Source organism: Saccharomyces mikatae (assembly GCF_947241705.1).
Source record: "Saccharomyces mikatae IFO 1815 strain IFO1815 genome assembly, chromosome: 10".
In the NCBI taxonomy this organism is placed as follows: Eukaryota; Fungi; Ascomycota; class Saccharomycetes; order Saccharomycetales; family Saccharomycetaceae; genus Saccharomyces; species Saccharomyces mikatae.
In genome coordinates this window covers 475,655-502,334 of record NC_079265.1, presented here as the reverse complement: position 1 = coordinate 502,334, position 26,680 = coordinate 475,655, and the positions used below count along the sequence as shown (strand labels likewise).

The following is a 26,680-nucleotide window of genomic DNA, read 5'->3' as shown; positions in this document are numbered from 1 at the left end:
GGTGCAGAACACGCGTAACTCAGTTCGAAAATTGTTCAGTAATTTATCACATCAGAACTATATCAGCTCAAAGAACTAATTTGCAAAAGCCCAGAGATCAGAGGTTACACACTGTTTTAACCAACCAGTAAGTGATGGATCAAAAAGTGTCATCTTTCATCAATGAGAAACTGTTCACTGAGGTAAAACCAGTACTTTTCACCGACTTAATTTATCAATTGAAGGTGGGCCCATCCATGGCCAAGAAATTGATGTTTGACTATTACAAGCAGACCACTAATGCTAAATATAACTGTGTAGTAATTTGCTGCTATAAAAACCAAACAATCAAAATTATACATGATGTTGGAAATATTCCAGAGGAAGATTCAATAATCGATTGCTTTATTTTTGCTTTCAATCCAATGGATGCTTTTTTACCACATTACAGTATCATCAATCAAAAGGATTGCTTAACCATAGAAAATCCATATGAACTCAAAGTACGAGAATCATTGAAAATCATAGAACGAACTAAGACCTTAGAAGAGAAATCCAAACCCTTGGTAAGGCCTACAGCAAGATCAAAAACCACGCCAGAAGAAACAACTGGTAAGAAATCCAAATCTAAAGACATGGGTCTCAGATCAACAGCACTACTGGCCAAGATGAGAAAGGATAGAAATGACAAAGAAATGTCTAGGCAGAACGAACTACGCAAAAGGAGAGAGGAAAACATAGAGAAGATAAATAAAGGAAACCCCGAAAGAGAAGCTCAAATGAAGGAATTAAATAACCTGTTTGTCGAAGATGATCTAGATGATGAAGAACCTAATGAAGGGTCTCATTCTAATCTACCTGAACAGACTCTCACCGATGACAGGAAAAAAAGCAATAATGACTTGGAAGACTTGCTGGAAACAACAGCAGAAGATTCACTTATGGAAGTACCAAAAATACATCAAACGAAGATACCGGAAGCCGAAGATTTAAAAGAACCTAAGTTTGAAGAAGAAAGGTCCTCCTTTGTCGATGAGGATGGATACATTGTTACCAAGAGGCCCGCAACTTCCACGCCTCCCCCCAAACCATCTCCGGCGACTAGAAGAGCACTATCTTCTTCGAAAGAACAAGAAACGCCATCATCAAACAAAAGACTAAAAAAACAAGGGACTTTAGAAAGCTTTTTCAAAAGAAAAACTAAATAATAATTTCTTTCAGATGGTTTTCGTCACAAATTTGATGTAATATATAATCCAAAAGATCAATTCTCAAAATAGAAAAGTAGGATTAATATATACCGTTATTTCGAAAATTATTATTATTATATTTTTTTATAACATTTGAGGAACACTACTATACTGATCTACATAAACGCTTGACATAACTTGAAGTTTAACTTCTTCCTTAAATTCTTTAAAAGCTCTGTTGTGCTATCAGGTAAGTTATTCTCTGTTTCGATGATAGCCTCATATAAATTTGCACTTTTTTCATCAGTTTCATCCCATTTAGTTTCTATAACTTCAATGATTGTCGTTACTGAATTTTCATCCATTTGCTTTTTATCATCTAAAAGGAAAATTGGATACAGAAATTTCGCCAAGAGTAAAACCATGTAATGCTTTGGTAAATGAGGGAATTCAATTAGCAAAATTAATAAATGCAATGCTTGGACCCAGTCTTCACTGTCTCTCAATTCGTAAAATTGTGATAGAACGGCATATGGCGCTAAAGTTTGACGCATGGCATTCGTTACTACACAGTTCAAAATGTCTTCTGGTATTACAACATCGTCATCTGTTGTAGTATTCCCTTTCACAATAGCATTTAACACAGGATCGTCCAGTTTCTTGCCCTCCATGCACGACGCTTCAAATAATAACCATGAATATGACTTTACCAATTCAAATCTGCCAGCTTTACTGAAATTTGCGATACTTTCAATTATATTGTGTGCGGATAGCATTTGATTACCCAATGTGGTATATATTTCCTTCGCTATTTCTGGTAATCTCCATTCCACACATATGCTTAGCATCCATTCAATGTCGTCATTCGTAACAAATGGGTAATGTGGGAGTAGTTCTGCAATCACCATTTTCTTTGCACTCCTCGTCCCCGTAACAGATAATGCTATCAATCCGATGGCGACAGGCCATAGTTCCTTATTATCGAGTGAACACAACTCAAAAGCAAAACTGTTTAACATATAAGATGCCATGCCATTTCTATAAGAGAAAAGGTCCTCAAGAACTTCGTTATCTTCAATATCATATTCACCAATACTTTTATCACCTTCGAACATGTTCTCTATTAAACCTTTGGCTTCACAAATCATAGCGGTGAAAGCGGCTGTGCAACTGTCTAAGGATTCCATTACCGGTAGTATAGAATGGATTTTACCACTAATAATGTCGACACATGATTGTTCCCAATCATTTGTTACATCAACAGCGTTGGCCTCTAACGATATTTGTAAATACTCGGCAGACAATTCTAAGGAGGGGATATAATATAATAAAAACCCACAAAAGGATTCATACCATGTCCTTGAATATTGTAGAATTTTTCGCTGATTTCCCCCAATTAACAACAAGAAATCTTCAATATAATCACGCAATTCACCAGATATATCAGTGGCAGAACTACCAAAGGCTTGGACCAATTTCAGTACCAAGTTTTTCCATTCTCTAAATGTACTGGAAGAATCTCTTGGATACTGTTTCAGGAGTTCAATAGAATCACCTATTGCATCGAATGAAACAGCACATGTTTCATTCAAATATGGTAAAAGATCTGACCTTTCAATGCAACCTATAGCTTGAGGGAGCAAACCCCTTAATACTAGCTGATTCAAAAGCTTCCAAAAATATTGTGTTTCGAATACTTTTCTACCAGATGCTGAATTTTTCACTGAAAATACTTGTTCAATAGATTCTTCATCTGGTTCACCATCTGATCTATTAATCCAATTTAACAATGACTCAATAAATTTCGGTCTGTTCTCTTCCACATCCCGACCATCTAGTGTGAAGTACATTGTTCTTAAACAATTCAAAATGGTTAAAGACTCTTCTAACTCATAAAATCTGTTCAGTTTTCCATTCTGATCCTTAATACTATTGATAAATATTTCTAGTTCATTTAAAATAGCCTCCATGGCAAGGTTTACGGTTGCATTATGCTCCTTTGCGAAATTAGAATTAACAACCCCTATTGTTGGCACATTAAATACCCTATCATCACCCAAATCACGATAGATTTCAAACAAACCTGTGACGTATGCAGAAAACTCTCTACTGGTGTCCACTCTAGGAATTTTGACAGGATAAAGCTTATATTTGTCTTTGGCAGTTATGAATCCCATATTTTGATAGGAAATTGGTCCCAGCCTGAATTTTAAAGGCAGCCTCTCTCCATTTCTCTCAATGGGTTGATTATTCTTAGTCATAGGAACCAGGATAGCCCCGCTGACTGGATCCCTTTCATATAATTGCTCTTCATCGTCATCAGTTTTATAATCACTAGTTTGTGCCGTTCTGTCATCTAAAAAGTCCAATTGATCGACATCCATAAGTAGATGGTCTGAATTATCGACTGTCATTTTCTTTAATTACTCTATGATTTCCCTTGTTGGCTCAATATACGATTATATATTCAATACCTCCACATCATTCTCGCTTGTATAAAGCTTTGTTTGAATGCAAATAAAATTATGCTCGTCGTACGCGATCTGAAAAATTTTGTTTAGCTCATCTCAAGGAATCCTATAAGTGGGCATATAGTCGCTGTCTACAGCATTGATTGCTGCTATAAGAAGATAGTTGATCATAACATCATTTCCCCATTAGCTATTATCTGGAAAATAGATAGGTTGCACTGCACTTTTAATATTATGGGCAATCTCGCGAAAGAACTATCCATCCCAGACAATGCCCAAGATTTGTCGAAAATATTACGTTCGACGAGCACGAAACCTCATCAAATTGCTCAGATAGTCTCACAACTTGATGAATTAGAAATTTATTTCCCCAACAAGGAGATTTTTGTTTTAGATTTACTCATCGATAGGCTCAATAATGGAAATTTAGATGATTTCAAGACCAGTGAACATACTTGGATCATTTTCAGCAAATTATTGGACGAAATCAACGATACAGTATCGATAAAGAAACTACTCAAAAAGTTGAAAGTTGTTCCTGTAATGACAAGAACGATCTACGTGTGGCCTAGAAACCAATTGATTGCCGGCAGTATTCCTTTTATGAAAACTTTTTTTGCCATTCATGACTACTTAATGGTCAATTTTTCTGTTGAGGAATCTTTCCAACTCTTGGAAGAAGTGATAAATGGCTTAAGTCTATGCTCATCTGCTAATTTTGCGTATTCATATTTACAAGATGCCTGCAATCTAACTCGCATTGACAATATCACCACAACAGACAACAAAATTGCCACTTGTTACTGCAAGCATATGCTATTACCAAGTTTGATATATTTCGTGAAGATTGAACACCCGGTATCTTCAAACAAATCTTTTATTCGTTTATCTAATCTCATGGGCAAATTTCTTTTACAACCACGTGTTGATTACATGAAATTGAATGAAAAGTTTGTTCAAGAAAATGCATCAAAAATTACCGATGATATGGCTTACTACTATTTTGCTACTTTCGTCGATTTCTTATCTAAAGACAATTTTGTTCAGCTAGAAACTATCTTCACAATTCTGGCTGCCCAAAAACCAAGTTTAAAATTCAAATTTCTGACTCTTTTAGCAGAGTCGAAGAAGACTGTATCTCAAGAGTTCCTAGAAACATTATTACTCGAAACTTTAACGTCAAACGATAAATCTGGAGCACTATCACTAATACCAACCATCTTGAAGTTAGATATCGAGGTTGCTATTAAACATATTCTCCGTTTACTTATTTTGATCCAATCGGAACATATTACTGATCCTCACTTCTCTTCTCATATTTGGGATTTGATAATTCAATCCCACGCTAATGCAAGAGAACTATCGGACTTTTTCGCCAAAATAAACAAGTACTGTTCCGAAAAAGGCTCAGATTCCTATTTTCTAATTAGTTGTCCTGCATATGTTAAGTCAATAACGAAACAGATGTTCACGTTATCTTCTTTGCAATGGAAAAGTTTATTGCAAACTTTACTTGACCAAGTCAACTCTGATTCTACCAACAGGGTTCCGTTGTACCTAATAGGCATATGCTTGGAAGGACTATCAGAAAGTGCATCTCACACCATCCTCACCGAGTTGAAGCCTGTTTTGTCTCAAGTATTTACTTTGGAATCATTTAATAACAGTCTCCAATGGGATTTAAAATACCATATTATGGAAGTTTACGATGATATTGTTCCTGCAGAAGAACTAGAAAAACTTAATTACATATCATCTTCTAACCTTTTTGATATTACATCGGGTCAACTTGAAAAGCTGTTCTTTTATTGCTTCAAATTAAGAGAATATTTTTCGTTTGACCTTCCTAACATAATAGAAAAGTTTATGAAATACTTTGTAACCCTTGACGACCAGAACAAATCAATCCTATCATTTTCTATTGTGTCCAAATTTGCAACATTAGTTAACAACAACTTCACAAGAGAACAGATCTCTACTTTGCTCGATTCATTATTATCAAACTCAAAAAATTTGTATTTGGTATTGAGTAACGATGACGTTTTCGAAGAGGCTAATATCACATATGCTTTGATAAACAAACTTTCTTGTTCATACCATCAATCTTCTGCTTTAAATGCTTTGGTTCAAATTCCTATCCAATGTATCAACAAAAATATTAGAGTGTCTCTCATTAATAATATTACCAGTGAATCTTTTTGTTTAAGTACTGCTGCTAAAAAATGTGCTCTTCATTTGTTGGCAAGCCCGACTTTTAAGACAAATATCGAGACAAATTTCAATGAGCTGTGTGAGAGAACAATAGTGACTCCGGAAAGTATAATTTCAAGAACATATGATAAAGAAATGAAAATGGGAGATGAAGAATCTATTTTTGAGAAAGTTTGGACTAACCATTTGTCACAGGCAAAGGAGCCTGTGAGTGAAAAATTCTTGAGATCTGGTTACCAGATTATCAGAAAGGCAATGTCATTGCCCAATTGTGATACCAAACTGATTATTGCCGGTTTCATTATCGCAAAATTTTCAACACTAGATAACAAGCAGAAAGATGCACAAGATATGACAATAGAATATGCTGTGGACATTTTGGAAAACTATTCACAAAACTTTGACTCCAAATCTATTCCTTTAGTCAGAATATCTATGTCTGCATTATACAAGATCATAACGGTAGGCCAAGGTGATATTTCCAAGCATAAAACAAAAATTTTGGCGCTATTTTCTAAAATCATGCTTCGATATCATTCTGAAAAAATATATCATAGACCAGAAGAACAGGAAATGTTTTTGGTTCATTCACTTCTTGTAGAAGATAAGTTGGAGTACATTTTTGCAGAGTATTTAAACATCAATCATACCGTTCAGTGCGATTCTGCTCTAGGATTTTGTTTGGAAAAAAGTCTCAAGAAAGGCCCTGATGCATTCAATCGTCTACTTTGGAACAGTGCCCAATCTTTTTCTACTATCAACGAATCTTATGGCGAAAAGTTTATGAGGATATTTATTATAATGTCTACAAGGATCACAAGGGACAACAACCTTGGTCACCATATATTTGTAATTGCTCTACTCGAAGCCTATACCAGCTGCGATATTGAAAAGTTTGGATACAAGTCGTACTTGCTACTGTTGAACGCTATCAAGGATTTTTTAGTCTCGAAACCCTGGCTTTTCACCCAATATTGCATTGAGATGCTGCTTCCATTCTGTTTAAAAATCGTTAATCTTTCAATAAGCTATGACTTAACCATCGAAACCAATAAAGGATTTGTCAACATTATCGAAGTTATAGATCATATACTATTAGTTCACAGATTTAAGTTCTCTAATCGTCATCACCTAATCAACGCCGTGCTTTGTCAGCTATTAGAAAAACTAGCAACACACGACGGTATATTGTCTACACAATCAGCAGACTCTATAGCCAGATTGATTACAAACTATTGTGAGCCTTATGATGTATCAAACCCTCAAAATGGACCAAAAAACAACTTAAACTCAAAGATAAGCTTAATAAAACAATCTATTAGAAAAAATGTACTTGTGGTTTTAACCAAATATATTCAATTGTCTATTACGACACAGTTCAATTTAAACATCAAAAAGAGTTTACAGCCCGGTATCCACGCTATTTTTGATATATTATCTCAAAACGAGTTAAATCAACTGAATGCCTTTCTTGATGCGTCTGGGAAGCAGTATTTTAAGGCACTTTACGTTCAATATAAAAAGACTGGTAAATGGCGTGAAGATTAATTTATGCCTTTGGATATAACTCTCTCAAAATTGAATAAAAACTGTATTCTTCAATATTCGATGATCTATATTAGTGCTTTGAAATATTTACATACATGTCTATTTAAATAATGTTTTCATTTCGATTAGGAGAGAGTCTTTTGATTATGAAATGGATAACTGACCAGCATCTTCTATCAAGTGTTTCGTTATATGTGAATTTTGCACCATGAACTTCTCGATATTTTATTCTTTTGAACTTCAAAATATCCTTGGCTGTGATCAAACCCTTTAAAATCCCACCTTCCTCGACGATAATGGTCTTACAACCTAGTTCTTTGAACATACGAAACAATAATGTCATTGGCACCCCCGGCTTCACAGTAATGGGCGAAGCGTTCATAATATCTTTAAATCCAATGCAGTTTTCACGATGATCCAAGTCGTCATTGGTTTTATTGAAGTATACCAGCGTCGTTTGAGCTTTGGTACTATTTACACTTTGCATCATTATCTTACTGGCTAAGTGCCTTTTTAGAACGTAGCCAATACATCTTTTTTCCTTTTCAAACTTATCCTCATCTTTAATTATTGGAAAACCATGCACAGAAAATTCTGACGTTGAATCGTATAATAAAGATTCCAATTCGGAAAGGTAAATGGTTTCATTTATTGTAATTAACTTAGAAGACATAGCCTGCTCTGCAGTATACTCTTCCAAAGTGTCTTCTTCCTGCTCGTCTTCCAAATATGGAAAGCCGTTAACCATAATCATTTGATCTGCAATACCACCAGAAATACCAGAAGTGCTTAAAATTATCCTTGTTATTGCTACTACGATCATAACGGGTATAATATACATGAAGGCACCAGTAAGCTCAAACATTATTACCACGACAGTTAAAGTTAAGTTGGTTATACCACTCAAGGTAGCGGCTGCTCCTAAAAATGCATATGCGCCTGGGGTAATAACAGCTGGGCCGCTAACAAATCTTTCCACCAGTAAACTTACTGCACGTCCAAATGTAGCACCAACTGCCATTGAAGGAACAAATATTCCCGCTGGAACTCTAGCACCATATGATACAACGACCAACAAAGCCCTGATGACAGTCGCAAAGCACAGAGAAGTAAAAATTTTCAAGAACTCAAAAGCATGCGTATTTTCATCCAACTGGCATAGCCTATGACTAAAGGTGGACGTGTTGTCATTTTTGACACACTCATGGAACAATATTCCCATACTTTCTGTCATGTCTAATTTTAAGAATTCATTGAAATAAGAAATCAAAGCAGTGAGTGTCGCCAAAAAAAGCACTTCTTGAACTGGGAAGGAAGACAAATACATTTTCCGAAAATGAACAAAATTAATATTCCACTTACTGATATATTTCCCGTATAGACCCCCAAAGATTCCTAAAGCAATAAAAATCGGAATCTCTTGTACTTTCCAATCTCTGTCATATGTTACATTGAAGAGAATAACCCTGCCATTTCTGAATGGATCAATGTATTTCAGCGTGGTTATGGCAACCAAAGCGACATAGTAAGATTTCCATAAAGTAGAAGAGGTAAACTTATTAGCAGAAGCAATCTCTTCTAAACCAAAAAGGACACCACCGATAGGCGCGCCAAAGGCAACCGCAACGCCTGCTCCACTGGCTGCTGTTAGATATTCATATTGTGTAGAGTACGTTAAGGTATCTCTTAGTAACCATTTAGTAAGTAAGTAACCACAACAGGTTGCATAATGAACGGAAGGCCCTTCTTTACCTACGCTCAACCCCGAGGATATAGCTAAAGGAAGAGCAACACTTTTAATAACTAAAGTTAACAAACCCAGAAATTCTTTGTTGTATTCAAAACCCGATACCCATACCTTAATTTCCGAGATTCCTGAACCAGTGGCCATAGGAGCAACATACTTGACTAACAATGTACTAATCAGAGCAAACGATACTGATAATAGCATGAATATTAAGAAAGGAGACACATGCCCTTTCCAGTTGATCCAAACCCCTTGTTCTTCACACTCAAATTCTTGTCTTTTCAGTAACAAATTACCAGCGGAGCTAATCTCTTTGACCACACTGCTGCAGCAGAAGGATTTATTGAGTAACCAATTCCTTCGGCAATGACCCGTTTTCCAATTGACTAAAGTTTCTGTAAAAACCTGCAGGAAACCAGCTATACAGCCAATAACCAGAGCAGTGGAGCTTAATGTGATAAACGTCTTCGCCCGCTCCCATATAACTTCTCGATAACGCTGGTATTTAGAATTAAGGAAGTCCCTTTCTGAATCTATTGACAGTGGTCTATTTTCCTCGGCAATTTTATCAATTGTAACAAATTGGTCGAAGTTTTGCGTTTCTGGAATATTAGTGAATCTATTGGTATCAACCACATCTTCACCATCTCCAATTGGTTGATTTATTGGCACATATGATGTTGGCATTACTGTCAAATAATTTGATATTATGCAAGATCAACATTCACGAGTTTTTTACATGGTGTGGTTTGATTGAGACTAAGAATAGGCGGTGCTTTTCCTTTTTTTAATAGTTGAAAATCGCGACACCTCTTTCTTTTAAAGATGAAAATCATACAAATCTATTTAATAGTGATGATAGTCGATGTGAAAAATTCACAAGATACTCCAAAGTAGCTTTTGAACCGCAGATAAAACCTTAAGTAGTGATTCATGAGCATTTTTTACTAGTACTTAGTTTTACAATTTACTCGACAAAAGTCATAGTTATAGTATCCTATGCATGCTTAATGCAGATTTCGCTGAACGAATAGTACTAGCAAATAATAACACTCTACCTAAACACTAGACTCAGAAAGAAGAAGAGTATTCATAACTTTTTAAACTAGAACGTAGAAAAATAATTTCCGGCTATTACAGTGTTACCATCCTTTTGAGGATCAAGGAAACCCAAGAACTTTTGATCCGGCGCTCTTGAAAGCACAGATGTCTCTTCTGATAGCTTACATAGTGAGATAACTGCTTCTTCTTTCAAGAATCCCATCACGTAACAACCATTAAGTAAGGTAGTTACTAAGAATAAAGGTGTAAATGTAGGCTCACCTAAAATTGTACTTATTCGGGTATCAGTAGTTCTCACTGAGTTGATGGATATCACTTGCGCAGCAACATTGTGCACACTTTCATCTACTTCCTCCTTTCCATCAAGTTCAAAACTAAATAATGTGAGCTTTTGACCACCGTAAGAAGTCAGTAAATACCTAATATTTTTAAAAGTTGCTGTCGCTACACCAGTGAGTATTTTTCCACTACCAGTAAAGCTGTTAATAAGATCTCTCTCAAATGGGTCTAGAGGCTGCACTTGCAGTTGAACCTTTTCTATGTTTCCATCTGTTGTGTGAATAGCATTGAACCTCATCATGCCTTTCCTCACGTCAAGCAAAACCATTTTTTCCACATATATCCATGTGTCTATATTTCGCTGTTTCTTCGCCATCTTCGCCTTTCTTTCATCAAAGAATACGGACGTCGTTATAGCAACACCAGAAATATTCAGCCTATTTGAAACCTTTTCAATGCTGAACTTGTTATTATGAATTGAATAATTTAGTTGGTAGGCCTGGATTGACTCCCCACAGACCAATATACAGCCATTGTAGTAGTTATATAGCCCAGTGATCGAGAATCCTGTGTTAATCCCAAAATGGTATTCCATGGATCCTGACTCCTCATCAAATGAAAACAACATTAAATTATTCATAGTGTTGCTATCAATGTCGTCTATTGGGTTTAAATTCAAAGAAACTAAGATGCATGAATTAAAAATAACTTCTTTATACAGTTCAGAAGTTTTTCTTTTCCCTAATGTTTCGGTTCTTTTGAGGAGAGGTACATCAATCATGTCTGAGATCAAAACGTTCTCGTATTTTATGCTCTTGATGTCATCGTTGATATTAGAAAAATTAAACGTAGAAATGTTTTTGACCCATTTGGTATCATATACTTGAATTTCAGAATATTTGTCTTGCAAATGATTTGCTACTGGTATGGCCGCCACGATAATATACCTCGATGAGGATTCCAAAGTTGTAAATTTGAGACAGGTTTTTGCAACTTGTTCAAGTTTAGAGCCAAACGGAGCTCTTCCAGCATCTTTAGGAACAACTACATCGTAAAATCCACCCTGAGAAGTAACCATGATGATTGTACGGTCTTTTTGCCCAGTTATCAAACAGTTTATATGATAAGGTGTATACACCTCGTGGATTTCAAATCTTCCATTTACAGAACATGGCTGGAACAGAACTGTAGTATCTGCTGTATATATAAAAACATAATCTGAATTAGGTACTCCACAGAACCGCAGTTTCTTTTTACAAATTTTGACCTCTTCCATAATTTCGAACGTCGCCAGTTTTATGATACAGAGATTTCCTTCGATGTCAGATGCAAAAATGTAAACCGTGCTTTTGTATTCATAGAGAAAAATGGATGCCAAACCAGATAGTATATTGAAAAGCACTTTCGCACTCTTCAATCGATTGCAGTTATTAAATACCGTTAGTTCATCATTCAGCACAAGCACCGTCAGAAATGAACCATTGTTACAGATAGCTGATAAAAAGCAATTCTCTATGGTCAACTTCGTTTCCATGTTTGGAATTCGATAAGAGCCTTGGGAACAACTCCATCTCAAATACCCTTGTTCGGTCACATACACATAATTACAACCTTCATCTTTTTCAATTGGGGCCAAAGTGACGATCGTTCTATCTTTCAGTATGGTCCCATCTCTAGTAGCAATAAAACAGTCATTTAGCTCTGAATGAATTCGCTCACTACCTTTATAGATACTATTATTCACGTCTGCCCAATAGACACCTTCTTTTGTGGAGTAAACTTGACGAGGAGCACCGTTTTTAGTTTGAAAGAGTAGCTTCATGGAAGTGGAAGCAAAAATGTTCCTATACGATTGAAATTTCATGTTCAGAAAACCCTGCCCATTATGTAACGATCCGCAAGATAAGTGCGATCGGGTGTAGCTTCCTATGAAATCAGAATATAAAGTCGATTTGCAAAGTAAAGAACCAAGAGAAACGGAGTTACAATGCTTTTCGTTTTCAACTGAATACACTGTAAGGTGGCCCTTTAAGCATACCAGAATCCAGTACTTTTCATCAAAAAATGCCGAAAGGTAGTGCTCAGGTGCCGTACCATCATTAATGGGAAGCCTCTCAAATAAAGTTCTTTCCCAAATATATGTATCCTCTTCAAAACTGCTCAGGATTGCATTCATTCTGCAACTTACAATAACTGCTGTATCTGTCACAAACGTAAATGTCAAATGATCCAATGTAACATCCGCCAGAATGGGCCGCAAAAGCCCTGTTTCCCCTATTGTTTCAGGTTTAAAGGCACCAGGACCTTGATACAATGCACCTATCGCTTCACCGCTAATACTCTGTTTGGATGACGAGGCATGCTTGATTAAATAGGTTTTCCATGGCGTAAAGATAAAATGTCCAACATTAGCAACTGATTTCAAAAGTATCTGTGTGACCATGGCTTTGTCTGCAAAAGATAAGTTGATCGTCCTTTTCCACGTAATCTTTTTGACGGGTTTAGTTTCGAATACACACACGCATGCTTCCAACTGATATTCGGTCGCATTGTACACATGCGTGAGAATGGACAACGTGAAGACATCTTTGTCTAAAACGTCGTTAAAATTTAAACATGCATCTATCGACACTATCGGTGAGGATGTGACATAGCTTAATTTAATGTCCGTTTCTACTAAATTAGGAATGTCCTCGGTGGAAATTTCGTAAATTTCTGTGGAAGACAAATTAAAAATCAAAGCTGGTCGCAATGGATCTTGAAACAAGAACTTTGGATCAGACCTCACCTGCTCGATCCCAGTCTCCAAAGATTTGACCAGCTTGTAGTCAAGGTCAATGAAGTCCAATCGTCCCGTAGACTTTAACAGAATATAGAAACTTCGATTGGCTATATAATGGTCCTTGAAGTAAAAAGTTGCCACTGTGCACCCCTCGGTCCTAAGCCTTAACACCTTGCGTGCTTCATCTAGTTCTAAACCTTCGAAAACATCTATGTACTCCAGTCCTACTACCACCAATTTCCGTCTTTGTCCTTCGAGGCCATCTTCTTTCCTTACAAAACATTTGACCACCTCTAGCGGACCTTCGACCTCGCTCACTATAATTTCATCAGCCATTACTATACGAATCCTCCTCTCCAACATGAGAAGTCAAACATAAATCATGCCTTGGTATCTCTCCCTTTGCATTAGTCCTCTTGGCCTCATCCTGTTACGACCCAATTACCCTGACTCTCGTTCCTGACCTCTATCATAGGCTCTCTTGTCAAGCTGTCAAGTTGCTGCCTAAAAAGGTATACGATAGTCCCAGCTTAATATGACTGTAGAGAGGAGTGGCATCTGCGTACCATGATGTATGGTTAAGCCGACAGTATAGTTTAGATCTCGTATACTTTATTGTTTTGAACTAAGATAGAAATAGTGATGGTAGGGTCACATATCTTTCTGGGCCCTTTTTTGTGATTTCTCCCAATTAAAGGAAAAAAAATAAAGATTACAGGATTTCTTTAAAGAGCCAAGGTGTAACCGCCCATGTGATAGAGACTGATAGATACATTCAAAGAATAGCTAGATCGAGGCAAGTTTGTGCATGTGTTTATTGAAGTCCAGCAGAAGACTATAAATTTTCAAGGGAGTTAGCAGATTTTGCGTTGGTTTTCTCTTAAAGAAGAAGACGACGTGAGCTAGTTAAAGATAAAACAAGAAATGGTTTCTTTCTTTGGCAAGCTTAACGCGAAGAGGGATAGTAGAGATGGTACTATGTCCAAAGAGCTGTTGTCACATTCTGTAGCCAGGACGAGGAACAAGGCATCCAGATCAGAAAGACCTACGTCGGAACAATCTTTAGCCGCTAAGGTAAAAGACGGGGAGTGTCCAAACAGCAAGGGCAAGAAAAAGATCTCTTCAAAGTGCTCAACGGAAGAAGAGAACACGCCTGATCTTGTTTCACTTGACTGTCTCTGTTGTGGTGTCCCGCTACGGTTCCCAGCCTCTATTAAAAAATTCCGATGTAGTGCGTGTCAAGTAACCGTTACTATGAAGGAGCCTGCAATTAGTAGTGATATGGAATCTGGTGCGCATATTTCGTGCACTTTAGAGGGCTTGCAAAAGGTAGTAAGCAGATGCCATGATGATTTGCAAAGACTTAAGAAAACTGGAATACTGGATAAAGAGAAAAAGGTGCTGATTTTCGAGCCAGTGATAACGTATTTATTGAACAGGTTTCATGACGTCAATGTTTTAAATAGGTCATTTTTGATTTACGATGCCGGTAGAAATGTAAAAATGCTAAACTATGAGGCTTTGCAAAAATTTTTCTGCATATTATCCACACTACCTACAAGGAAACCGTATTACAGCATGCTGTGCTGCTGCAACGATCTATTGAAAAGGGTGACTGTTCAGAAGGGAGAAATTCTGCAAGTATCTCAGTATCGTTGGTTGCTGATTATATTCAATATACCCACAATACGAAGTTGTCTTATCAGAGATCGGAAGGGCAAAAACGTGTTTGAAACTCCACAGATAAGGGCGGTGTCTTATGAGTTAGTCAAACGATGTATTGGCTATTTGTCTAACCTATCGGCTACCACGTCTCAACAAATGATTCAGTCATTACGGCGAACGCCTACGGGTGATTTCTCATACCAGGTGGAGATTTTGAACTTATACATCACTTTCCAATTTTCTAGGCTAATTTCAAGCGAATTATCAAATGGAACTGCAAACAATAACATAAAGCCTGAAGACGAGATGCGGTCTCGTCTTCGTCGACATCACACTACTGGTCATGAATTCCTGAATGCTAGACCCATAAGTGCGATCTTGGATGAAAAGAGGGAATCCGATTTTACGCATCCTGCCAACACTAAAATGAGATTCAAGTTTTTTCAATATGAAAATGATTGGCACATTCAATCTGCGGCAAAGTTAATGTTTGTCTATTATGTAGCAAATTCAAGAAGGAACTGTCATAGAGCCTTGTCGATTCAAAACTTTTACAATATAACATTAGATTTTATTGATTTTAAACAGGATTTCGATCATTGGAGAGGAGTCGCTCAAAAGACGAAAATAAATCAATTGATAGAAGAATGGGGAAGCCCCAGAGTAAAGAAAAAGTTTTCATTTTGTAAGTACCCATTTATATTGTCACTCGGTATTAAAATCTCTATCATGGAATATGAAGTTCGTAGAATCATGGAACATGAAGCTGAGCAAGCTTTCCTAACATCGTTGGATAAAGGCAAGTCAGTGGACGTTTATTTCAAAATCAAAGTACGGCGTGAAGTTATATCTCACGATTCGTTAAGATGTATTAAGGAACATCAAGGCGATTTATTAAAATCATTAAGGATAGAGTTTGTTGATGAACCTGGAATTGACGCAGGCGGGTTGAGAAAAGAATGGTTCTTCCTATTAACAAAATCACTTTTCAATCCAATGAATGGTTTATTCATTCACATAAAGGAAAGTTCACGTTCATGGTTTGCCATCGATCCGCCAAATTTTGATAAATCCAAAAAAAATAATCCACAATTAGAACTATACTATCTTTTTGGCGTTGTTATGGCGTTAGCGATTTTCAACAGTACCATATTAGATTTACAATTTCCCAAGGCGTTTTATAAAAAACTCTGCACAGAACCTTTAAGTTTTGAAGATTATGCCGAGTTGTTTCCGGAGACAAGTCGAAACTTGATCAAAATGCTCAACTATACAAAGGATGATTTCCAAGAAGTCTTTTCCTTGACCTTCGAAACTACATATCGAAATAACAACTGGATCTTAAATGATAGTAAATCTAGCAAAGAGTATGTAACGGTGGAATTGTGCGAGAATGGCAGAAATGTCCCGATAACTCAAAGCAACAAGCATGAATTTGTCACCAGGTGGGTAGAATTCTATTTAGAGAATTCTATTAAACCACAATTCAACAAATTCACTATGGGTTTCAAAAGAGTTTTTGCACAATGCAATTCTATAAAATTATTCAATTCTGAAGAGCTTGAAAGGCTAGTGTGTGGAGATGAAGAACAAACTAAGTTTGATTTCAAGTCGTTAAGGTCCGTCACAAAATATGTGGGTGGATTTTCTGATGATTCCAAAGTTGTTCGCTGGTTCTGGGAGATCATTGAAAGTTGGGATTACCCATTGCAGAAAAAATTACTACAGTTCATAACGGCATCTGATCGTATACCTGCGACAGGTATTACTACCATCCCGTTCAAGATTAGTCAACTGGGCTCACATGATAGTGACGATTTGCCACTGGCACATACATGCTTTAATGAACTATGTTTATGGGGCTATTCCTCGAAAGAGAAACTGAAGCTAAAATTGCTTTGGGCAATTAATGAATCCGAAGGTTATGGGTTCCGGTAGAATTATTTTTGAGTATACGTACATACACAACACATAAGTTTATTTTCTATAAACCCTTCCTTTAGGAATAACCTGCGTTAAGGGTACTCTCTTTTTTTGATAATTTGAATCAAAAGGCTTTGAGGGATATATAATCATATATTGTTATTCCTAAACTCCTCATCAAGTACCCATCCTTTACGGTCTTTATCAAATTGCGCTATAGTCCGTAATAATGCTCTAACTTTGATAACGTCTCCTTTGTTAGAAAGGTTGACGCCAACGTGATTTATTATATTGACACTAGGTGAGAAGAAGTTATCTTGTTTTTGTAGATACTTCTGGATATTTTCTAGTATCTTAGTATGAGAATTAAGTTCCTTGGATTTTACAAGGTCGATATCATCTTCATGATTTTCTTGGCGAGCCTCTTTGGATGCCTCTGTTTGTGACTTGCTAATATTCTGTAAAATGGCTGCTGATCCAGTTAATTTATTTTTCAAAAGCTCTCTTTTTCTAATTTTACCTGCTTTACCAAATCTTCCTGTCCAAGTAGGTGTCCCGATTTCATACTGTTTAGTAATTTTTTTCCTCGATTTCCTCAGTGCATTTACTGCATCATTCGCTACTCTTGATGCTTCATTCGCAATTATATTGGAAGAAGAGCTGCTTGCATGAGAATTGACAACTGAATCATGACTCATGACGGTTTCTAAATTACTTTCTCCTCCTAGTAACCCTTCAATTAATCTATCGTCTTCTGATTTGTCATTCTCCTTTCTTTCCTTGCCGTTATAAAAACTTTCCAGTTTAGAGACACCAGATAAACTAACTAACTGTTCAAAATCATCACTTTCCTGTGATTTGGAGTTTTTCAAATTTTCCGTGTGTTTTTGAACTTCATCACTCAATTCTTCTGTGGAATAGCCGTTCTCTCCACCAAGTGAAAATAAATCATGAAGTTCGTGAATTTTAAAGAATCTTTTCTGCTTAGGATCAGTCAATATTCTATTGGTTAAGAATTGTTTGAATATTTGCCTATGATAAATTTTCTCCTCTATAGATCCTCCTACCATCAACCTATATATCGACACCTCTCTCTTCTGTCCAATTCTCCATGCTCTTTCTCTAGCTTGCATATCAGTAGATGGGTTCCAGTCTGGATCAAAAATGATAATTCTATTAGCACCTGTTAAATTAACACCTAGCCCCCCAACTCTTGTGGTTAATAAGAACACATCAAAAGGTTCGTTATTAAACCGATCCACCAATGATTGTCTGTGCTTAATGTTCGTTGTCCCATCCATGCGCAAGTACTTTAAATTTGAAAAATCAATATCCTTCGTTGATATAAAATCCTCCAGGATATCCAGCATTTGTCTCGATTGAGTAAAAAGTAAAGCTTTATAGCCCTGTTTATGCCACAATAATAGCAATTGTTTAACAACTTGCATTTTTCCGGATCTTTTAGGATCTCCGTAGTTTGAATCATGCCTCTTAGTCTCTCTGTCGAGTAAATCGGGGTGATTACATATTTTTCTTAAAATGTCGATACCAAATAGAACATTTCTCTTACCACTTTGAATTTGATTTAGATCTGATGAATGTAAAAATTCCAAATATTTGCTTCTTTGATATTTCGTGAGCTTACAAAAGAGAACCATTTCCTTCTTTTGTGGCAGATCTTTAGCAACATCAGCTTTCACACGACGCAAGAGATATGGCGAAATTAAATCACGCAATGCAACAGCACATTTATATCCAGTCTGAACTTGTATATTTGTCGCATTTGCATAACCCCCCATATTTATAGGCATAACAAACTGTTGTTGAAACACGGGCAGGGTGCCCAATTTACCAGGGAAGATAAAATCAAAAAGTGACCAAAGCTCAGTTAAATTATTCTGTATCGGTGTTCCTGAAAGAATAATCCTATTATGTGTCTTTAATTTTTTACAGGTTAATGAGATATCAGAATCTGGATTTCTGATTTTGTGTCCTTCATCCAGGACAGCATACTGCCATTTTACTTTTAGTAGCTTATCCGAATGTATTCTTAATCCCACATAAGTAGTAATCAAAATGTGGCCATCAGTGACAACTTTATCTATCAGCTTTTCTAAATGGTAGCTTGATTCAAGCGCTTTCTTAGTCCTTGATGAATTCTGCCAATCGTTGTATGAAAAATCGGTCGGTTTCGAATTCATAATCAAACGTTCTAAGTCATTCTCATTCATTTTTGATTTTTGATTAGAAGCCATTCCTGAGCCCATAGAGTGCAATATTATTGTTCTCAGCGGGGGCCACCAATGATGTAACTCATTACACCACTGTTTCATCACAGTTGCGGGACAGACAATTAAAACGGGGCCTGTCAATAAACCTGAATGATGCAAAGCTGCAATGAATGCAATAATTTGAATCGTCTTTCCTAGGCCCATTTCGTCACCAATAATGCCGCCGCAATTTTGTTGGTAAAGCTCATAGAGCCACTGCACACATGTCTTTTGATAATTAAACAACAGTGAATAAATTTCACCAGGTATTCTAAATTCGTTATTAAGCTTTGCATCAGGAATATCAGGATGAGGCCTTCGCCATTCTGGCAAATCTGATGTCTTCTGCCTATCGGCAGAACGCCGTTTAATCCACCTTTTTAATCTTGCTTGATAATACAACTCATCACCATCATCCTTGGCTTCACCAGGTTGGTCCTTGAATTCCAAATCTTCCAAATCTTCAGAAATTTCATCCTCGTTGTGTTCTTCTTCCTCACTCTCCTGACTTTCCATACTACTCATTCGAAATTCTTGATCGCTGATGTTATCATCTTCATCTGTTAAGTTCTCTACCATTTGCTCTGTTGCCACTTCGAAATCTTTTTCCTTCTGTTCCTCATCATCTGCATAATCTGTGTTTGCAGTATCCAAACTGAAACCAGCCTTGTGTCCAAATGCAGTGATCTTACCAGTTCTAATCAGAAACTCCTTCTCACTTTCTCCAGGCCTTTGTGATCCCTCCTCAGAGGTTTTCTTTTCACTCCCTTGACTTATTTGCACTTGCAACTCTCTGATCCTTGATTGAATCTCTTCTATGTCTTTCAGGACCCGTTCAATATCATCAGATTGTAAGTCTTTAATCTGGTTTCTTAGGGTTTTCTTAACTGATATCCTTGTGGCATTGTTCAACTTCCTTGTGAGAAGATTCTTCTTTTTCACATATCGTTGTAAAGCGGTCTGACTACGTTCTAAACGGGCTTCCTCTTGTTGTAGCGTTTGTAGATTACTAAAATTGGTTACATCATTAGCTATTCTTTCCTCCAAACTACTCTGGGAAAGCACGTTTACCCCTAGGTCCCTTAGCGACTCATTATTCTCAAGTTTCACACCGTCGTGCCGTTCTTTGTCTGCCATTACCCAAGTATGTTATTATAAATGCTTCCATTTATACATGATATGTACCATCTTCTTAACTTGTTTTTTTTTTTCCACTTTTATCTCAAACGCCCTTAATCGAAATAAAAGGTAATGTATCTTTCTACTTACTAAATTTTTTACTTATAGAAACCACTGGTATACATTCTTTCTTTGTTGTATATCAAACCCTTGAAGACTGATTTGTTCTTAAATACTCCATATTGCGTGTACAAAGTAAGCATTTTACTGGACAAACGGAATAAAAGATCTTGGTGCATATTTTTTAACGTATATATACATATTTACAGATTTTTTTCGTAACCGGTCAGTCCTTCTGCTGACTATTCAAGAGTTGTAGCTTTTCCATCTCTTCTCTCGGGTCAAACTTCCCTTCGCACAAGTTTTCATATTGCTGATCGTACTTACCAGTTGAAAGAGGTGCGTTACCAGTAAATCGCTTAGTCATGTCGACTATTCCTCGTTTGCAGTCCAAAAAAGCTTTCATCTGTGCAATACAAAGTTCAGGAAGATCCTTGTTCAGGTCCGGGTTGTCAAGACACTCTTGAGGGTTATGTCTTTCTATCATCACACAGGGCGACCTCTGCAAACATATGGCAACCGCCTTCTTCTGATCCTTACAACTAGCAACCATTCTTGACCTTATATTACAAGCGCACGGCGAATATTTATATCTAGTCTGTTTTGATATATCGTTGTTGCTGTCTTTCAAAAATCATCCCTCTTTCCTTCTTAGCTTTCCGCATGGCGAAAGCTCGTAATGTTATTATTGTTTTAGGCATTTGAGTTTTTTTATATTGAAGGGATATAAGAGCACCGCAAACAATATAGAGAGTAAACAGCGTGTTCACAGGCAAAATCAGTACTCATGTCATTGAACTTTCTACCAGGACGTCCCAATGATACTCCTCAGACTGCTTGTCAAGCAACCTGGCAAAACCACACGATTTTTGCATATTGTTCAGGGAATAATTTGATTATACTCTCCAACAAATTCACTAGGCTACAGACCATATATACACAATCAGACTGTACTGCGGTAGATATTAATAGCCAGAATGGCTTTATTGCGCTCTCATTTCATAATAGGGTGCTCATTTACAAGCCCATCCACCAAATCATGCAGAATCCAAAGTGGTCTCAATGTTGTCAGTTGTTCCATGATGACACGCCAGTCAATTGTCTAAGATGGTCGTCTGATAATGAACTAGCCATTGGTTCTGATTTTCTCTCTTTTTGGAAGATTAAAGACAATTTCGGTGTGTATCAGCCTATCTTGCAATGGAACCAAAAGCAGCCTAAACCTGTTTATAATGTTATAATCTCACAAGATTCTCAGCTGATAGTTAGTATTGGTAAATATGACTGTAATGCCAAATTATGGAAACGTGTTTCGATAGTCGGAGAACAAGCCATCTTCAATCTTACCATGCTGCCTCACCCGCAGCCTATAACTGCAATGCGGTGGAAAAAGGAGCCAGATCAGTTAAACAGAAACAATACAGCCTCTCATGCGCTTTATACCTTATGTGAAGACAAAGTACTGAGAATATGGTCGTGTTTTGAAATGGACAAAAACCATACTGTGCAAATATGGGGTGAAGTGCCTCTTTCCTCCACGCAAAATTTTTGCGTAATAATAGATAACTGGATCATGAGACACAGTCTCACTAAGGAAAACTTGGAAAGCTTGAATATATTCGATTCGGATATTGTTATTCTAGGTTCAATGTCCGGAGAAATAGAAATTATGGCTTTGGGTGATCTATCTCAAGATCCACCAAAACCAATGACTAAAAAGACTATTTCCCATAAAAAAGTGAAAAAAGCAACTATGCTCAATGACACAAAATATTTGTATTTTCCCGAAATACAACCCTATGATGATGTGAAGGGTAAACTCTCTTTCCTTGTCCATGATTTACAAGGTGTGATAAGACATTTATTAATCGATATTCTGCAACTAATTAGTAATAAAAGCGAAGATATGACTGCCACTTTAGAGCATAAGTTTACAGGACATAATAAATCTGTGCAGAAGTTGGTAAGAAGCAGCGATGGGGAAGCTCTATTGACTACTTCGAGGTTCTCAGAAAATAGTGTTTGGTACCCACAAAAGCTAAGTCACGGGGTTTCCTTGAGGTTGCAAAATACAATACAAACAGAATCTCCGATAAAGTTTGCAGTTGTACATGAATTGGGTAAACTGGTCATTTGTCTGCTTGAAAACGGGGCCCTACAAGCCTGGGAATGTCCAACGAATCGTAAGGAGGACAGTGAACAGAAACAGTCATACTTACGCGCGGAAACTAGATTGGAAGAGGATAAAACGATTCATCCAATAGTCATGTTAAATACGCCTGAGCCAAAGCATAGTCATGAGCGCCACTTCACCGCATTAATTTTCTCTGATGGCTCAATCAAAGCATTTGAAGTTTCTCTAACACGCGGCATTTTTGAAGTTAAGTCCGATTCTTTGAGTATTGATGGTGATGATATATATAGGATCTCCATCATTGATCCGGTACATCAAACTTTCTTCAGTAACCGACCCCTAATAGCTCTGATTACTAGGAAAGGTCTTACCAGAACATATAAAGCCGTTGTTAATTATAATGAAAAGCACGTCCAGTGGATCAAGGCTTGTGAACTTAACACTGGTATTATGAACTCTGTATGCATTAGAGGGTCGTCTACAGGTAAATTATGTATTGTTAATTCTACTGGTAAAGTAATGTCGCTGTGGGACTTGAATAGGGGAGTTCTCGAATACGAAGAAACATTCCATGACACTATCGAAGATATAGATTGGACAAGCACTGCCTATGGCCAAAGTATCGTTTCTATTGGATTTACAGGATATGCTTTATTATATACTCAATTAAGATATGATTACACGAATAACACGCCTAGCTACTTACCCATTGAAAAAATCGATATTACAGCGCACACGGCTCATAATATAGGTGACTCTGTGTGGATGAAGAATGGGACTTTTGTTGTTGCTTCTGGGAACCAGTTTTACATTAAGGACAAATCTTTAGATTTAACGGATCCCTTCACGTATCAATCTATTGGTTCAAGAAAAATTTTATCAAATGATATTCTCCACTTAAGCAGCGTTTTAAATGGTCCACTGCCAGTATATCATCCGCAGTTTTTGATTCAAGCCATTTATGCAAATAAGCTGCAACTTGTCAAGGAATTATTATTAAGATTGTTTCTGGCACTAAGAAAATTGGATTTCGAGTCACAGGACGTGTCCAATTTGGACTCCAACTTAGGAATGAATCCCTTGAAGTACTTTATTGCTAAAGATAGGGACTATCCTGTAGAGACTTTTCCTGATCCATACCCCTGCTTTAATAAGACAGTATCTGTTGCCCTTACTGAGCAGTTGACCAGGACAACCTTGCCCTATTTGACTCGTCATCAACAGATTACACTTATTACAGTCATTGAAGCAGTTGATGAAGTAATAAAAAATGAGCATGTTGTGGATTATAACGGTGTTAGATTCTTGTTGGGCGTGAAATTATTCCTATCACATAAAAACATTCAAAATAGCATATTAATGAGGGATGTGTCTTGGGCTTTGCATTCAGATAATAAAGAAATACTGTTATCCTCTATTGACCGCCACATAATTTCATGGAATCGGGCCCGTGAATACAAAATAGCGTACTGGATTAAAGAGCAAGACTTGGTGAAGAAATTCGAAGATATTGCGAAGCATGAATTTTCCAAGGACGAAAAGAGGGATCCAAGCCGCTGTGCTATATTTTACCTTGCATTGAAGAAAAAACAGATTCTGTTGAGCTTGTGGAAGATGGCCTTTGGTCATCCTGAGCAACAAAAGATGGTTAGGTTTATTAGCAACGATTTCACTATACCCAGGTGGAGAACAGCAGCACTCAAAAATGCCTTTGTTCTGCTCAGTAAGCATAGATATATGGATGCGGCAGTGTTTTTCCTCTTAACAGACTCCCTGAAGGATTGCGTTAATGTTCTTTGCAAACAAGTGAATGACATGGATTTGGCAATAGGTGTGTGCCGCGTTTACGAAGGTGATAATGGTCCTGTATTGGGAGAGCTATTGACCTCACAAATGTTACCTGAGACAATAAGGGAGAATGATAGATGGAAGGCAAGTTTTATTTACTGGAAACTAAGGAAGCAAGAAGTAGCCATTAAAGCTTTGATGACCGCTCCGATCAATCTAGAAAATAACACAAGTATTATTGACAAAGAAGCTTGTGTAAACAGATCATTTCTTGTTGAAGATCCTGCTCTGCTTTATTTATACAATCATTTGAGAAACAGGAATTTGAAGTATTTCATTGGATCTCTTAATGTGGAGGCAAAAATTGAGTGCACTTTGATTTTAAGGGTCACTGATATTCTTTGTCGTATGGGCTGTAATTATCTGGCCGTTTCACTTGTCAAAAATTGGAAATTCATTGAAAGAAATTCTGCATCCGTTCAAAAGCTTTTACGGAGCCCTAGAAAGGATATGGCATATTCTGCTATTGGTGCTATGGCGTCTGAACCAGTTTCAACTGCTAGGATGAGGCCTAGCCTGTTTGATAAATTCGGCACAACTAGTTCTTCAAACATGGATGTTCCCAACGCTGCGTTGCCAAATAGCTTGTTGGATGACTTCTTACAAGCGCCATCGAGTAGTTCTTCTTCAACATCCCTTGCCCAAGGCTCTTCTTCTGCATCTAGGAGTATATTGGATGGGTTTACGTCTCCTTCTTCTTCTCAGCATAAAGAGAATTTAACTCCCAAAGCGCTGAATGGCTTTATGGATAAAACAGAAATTTCAGGAAATAACAACGGGAAACCTTCCAAGGACATACTAGATACCCTTTCATCACAGGAGCCACAGAAGCCGAGAAAATCTGTTACGACAAAAAACTTACTGGATGACTTTATGTGATATCGATTATCTTAGCAACTGAAACATTTTATAAACGATTAACTACACTCTATTAATACAGTTTTACACTCTAAGTTATATAATCTCTCTGTTTAGACTTCAAGTCAGCCAATTAGGAAAAAAACTTTGAAATATTCTTTCTTGTCTTCTCCTTTTTTTCTTCTATGAGATTCACAACATATTCTATTCTTTGTTCTATAATAGTGTCATTGGGATTTTTCTCTTTACAGAACTCGTAATTCTGCAAAGCTTCATCCAGTCTTTTTTTTCTAAAATAGCTGTTACCTCTTCTGTAGTAGGCCTTTGCTTGATCTTTGTCTGGAACGTTGTCCATCTCCAGTAAATATGTAGCATATGTGATTGAATCATCGTACTTTTCTAAGTTGAAAAGGACCAAAGATAAATTCAAAAAAACTTTCATCTTCAAGCAAATAAATTGGTCGTTTCTCTCTTTATCTACATCAGGTTCAGGCATGTACTCATTGATATAATTTAGAGATTTTCTATATTTGAAAAGGGCATTAGAGTAGTCCTTCTTCTTAAATAAAAGCGTCCCAGACTCTTTGATGATATTGGCAGCTTCAAGAGCCTTACCAAAATCCTCTTCACCGAAATGTGTATCGTCATCAGGAAATTCTTCGAATATGTCGCCTCCAATCTGGTCATTAGAAGCGTTATAAAGCGGGACACCCATGCTTTTTTCCCACACTCCACAATCGCTGATACGAATGTCTGATTCAGGAACTCCATCAGCATCTACACTACAATATTCTACAGTACGAACCACAGATTTTCCATGAATCACTTGTCCAAAAATGGAATGTTTGCCCTTTAAATGAGGTGCGGCGTATGTGGTGATGAAGAACTGAGAATTGTTTGTGTTTGGAGAACCCAAGTTCGCCATTCCTAAAGTAAAGGGCTCTAGAAACTCTCCTAAATTTTCATCTTCAAAATTCCCGTAGCAGGAAGAGTCATTACTAGTATTTACCTCTTCTTTATTGGCATATATTGAACACCCACCTTTTCCAACTGATGATAAAGAAGAATCCTTTTGCGTTCCAAAGACAATGTCACCTGCCTGGATCATAAAGTTCTTCACAACTCTATGAAAGCTATTTCCCTTATAGCTCAGACATCCTTTGTCATTTAAGGGACTCTTAACTTCACCTATACATAGCTTGTAAAAATTTTCGGTCGCCCTTGGAGCATCCTTACGGAAAAGCCTACAAACAATACGGCCAATTGGTTTGTTGTCAACAGATATATCTAAATATACTTCTGGATCACTTTCAGTCATTGTTTAATGTGTATAGGGTTAATGAAAACTGTTCAAAACAACTTCTCTTTTCTATTAAGTGTCCCAATAATCCATAATTTTTATACTCCATCGCTTACGCAATGGAAAAAAAAACAGTAGTTTCTTTGTTTACATGTTAGAACCAATAACTTTTGA

The 26,680-nt window shown here is 37.0% G+C and overlaps 10 protein-coding genes across 10 annotated transcripts; 4 read left to right on the top strand and 6 right to left on the bottom strand.

Annotated features, from left to right (window-relative positions):
- Window positions 1-134: 134 nt before the first annotated feature.
- Window positions 135-1,187, top strand: POL32 (DNA polymerase delta subunit POL32; the record flags this gene model as incomplete). Its single annotated transcript, XM_056223559.1, has 1 exon — window positions 135-1,187. The coding sequence occupies one exon, from the start codon at window positions 135-137 to the stop codon at window positions 1,185-1,187; it is 1,053 nt and encodes a 350-aa protein (XP_056077566.1).
- Window positions 1,188-1,345: 158 nt separating this feature from the next.
- NUP85 (Nup85p) lies at window positions 1,346-3,583 on the bottom strand (the record flags this gene model as incomplete). The annotated part of the gene is made up of 1 exon (XM_056223558.1): window positions 1,346-3,583. One exon carries the CDS (start codon window positions 3,581-3,583, stop codon window positions 1,346-1,348), a length of 2,238 nt encoding a protein of 745 aa, XP_056077565.1.
- A 291-nt stretch (window positions 3,584-3,874) lies between these two features.
- URB2 (ribosome biogenesis protein URB2) lies at window positions 3,875-7,399 on the top strand (the record flags this gene model as incomplete). Its single annotated transcript, XM_056223557.1, has 1 exon — window positions 3,875-7,399. The coding sequence occupies one exon, from the start codon at window positions 3,875-3,877 to the stop codon at window positions 7,397-7,399; it is 3,525 nt and encodes a 1,174-aa protein (XP_056077564.1).
- A 103-nt stretch (window positions 7,400-7,502) lies between these two features.
- GEF1 (Gef1p) lies at window positions 7,503-9,833 on the bottom strand (the record flags this gene model as incomplete). Its single annotated transcript, XM_056223556.1, has 1 exon — window positions 7,503-9,833. The coding sequence occupies one exon, from the start codon at window positions 9,831-9,833 to the stop codon at window positions 7,503-7,505; it is 2,331 nt and encodes a 776-aa protein (XP_056077563.1).
- A 418-nt stretch (window positions 9,834-10,251) lies between these two features.
- Window positions 10,252-13,605, bottom strand: MLO127 (Mlo127p; the record flags this gene model as incomplete). Its single annotated transcript, XM_056223555.1, has 1 exon — window positions 10,252-13,605. One exon carries the CDS (start codon window positions 13,603-13,605, stop codon window positions 10,252-10,254), a length of 3,354 nt encoding a protein of 1,117 aa, XP_056077562.1.
- A 588-nt stretch (window positions 13,606-14,193) lies between these two features.
- On the top strand, window positions 14,194-16,872 carry HUL4 (putative E3 ubiquitin-protein ligase HUL4; the record flags this gene model as incomplete). The annotated part of the gene is made up of 1 exon (XM_056223554.1): window positions 14,194-16,872. One exon carries the CDS (start codon window positions 14,194-14,196, stop codon window positions 16,870-16,872), a length of 2,679 nt encoding a protein of 892 aa, XP_056077561.1.
- Window positions 16,873-17,006: 134 nt separating this feature from the next.
- On the bottom strand, window positions 17,007-20,264 carry RAD26 (DNA-dependent ATPase RAD26; the record flags this gene model as incomplete). Its single annotated transcript, XM_056223553.1, has 1 exon — window positions 17,007-20,264. The coding sequence occupies one exon, from the start codon at window positions 20,262-20,264 to the stop codon at window positions 17,007-17,009; it is 3,258 nt and encodes a 1,085-aa protein (XP_056077560.1).
- Window positions 20,265-20,592: 328 nt separating this feature from the next.
- Window positions 20,593-20,919, bottom strand: PET191 (Pet191p; the record flags this gene model as incomplete). The annotated part of the gene is made up of 1 exon (XM_056223551.1): window positions 20,593-20,919. The coding sequence occupies one exon, from the start codon at window positions 20,917-20,919 to the stop codon at window positions 20,593-20,595; it is 327 nt and encodes a 108-aa protein (XP_056077559.1).
- A 234-nt stretch (window positions 20,920-21,153) lies between these two features.
- RAV1 (Rav1p) lies at window positions 21,154-25,227 on the top strand (the record flags this gene model as incomplete). The annotated part of the gene is made up of 1 exon (XM_056223550.1): window positions 21,154-25,227. One exon carries the CDS (start codon window positions 21,154-21,156, stop codon window positions 25,225-25,227), a length of 4,074 nt encoding a protein of 1,357 aa, XP_056077558.1.
- A 112-nt stretch (window positions 25,228-25,339) lies between these two features.
- On the bottom strand, window positions 25,340-26,524 carry CPR7 (peptidylprolyl isomerase CPR7; the record flags this gene model as incomplete). The annotated part of the gene is made up of 1 exon (XM_056223549.1): window positions 25,340-26,524. The coding sequence occupies one exon, from the start codon at window positions 26,522-26,524 to the stop codon at window positions 25,340-25,342; it is 1,185 nt and encodes a 394-aa protein (XP_056077557.1).
- Window positions 26,525-26,680: the final 156 nt, after the last annotated feature.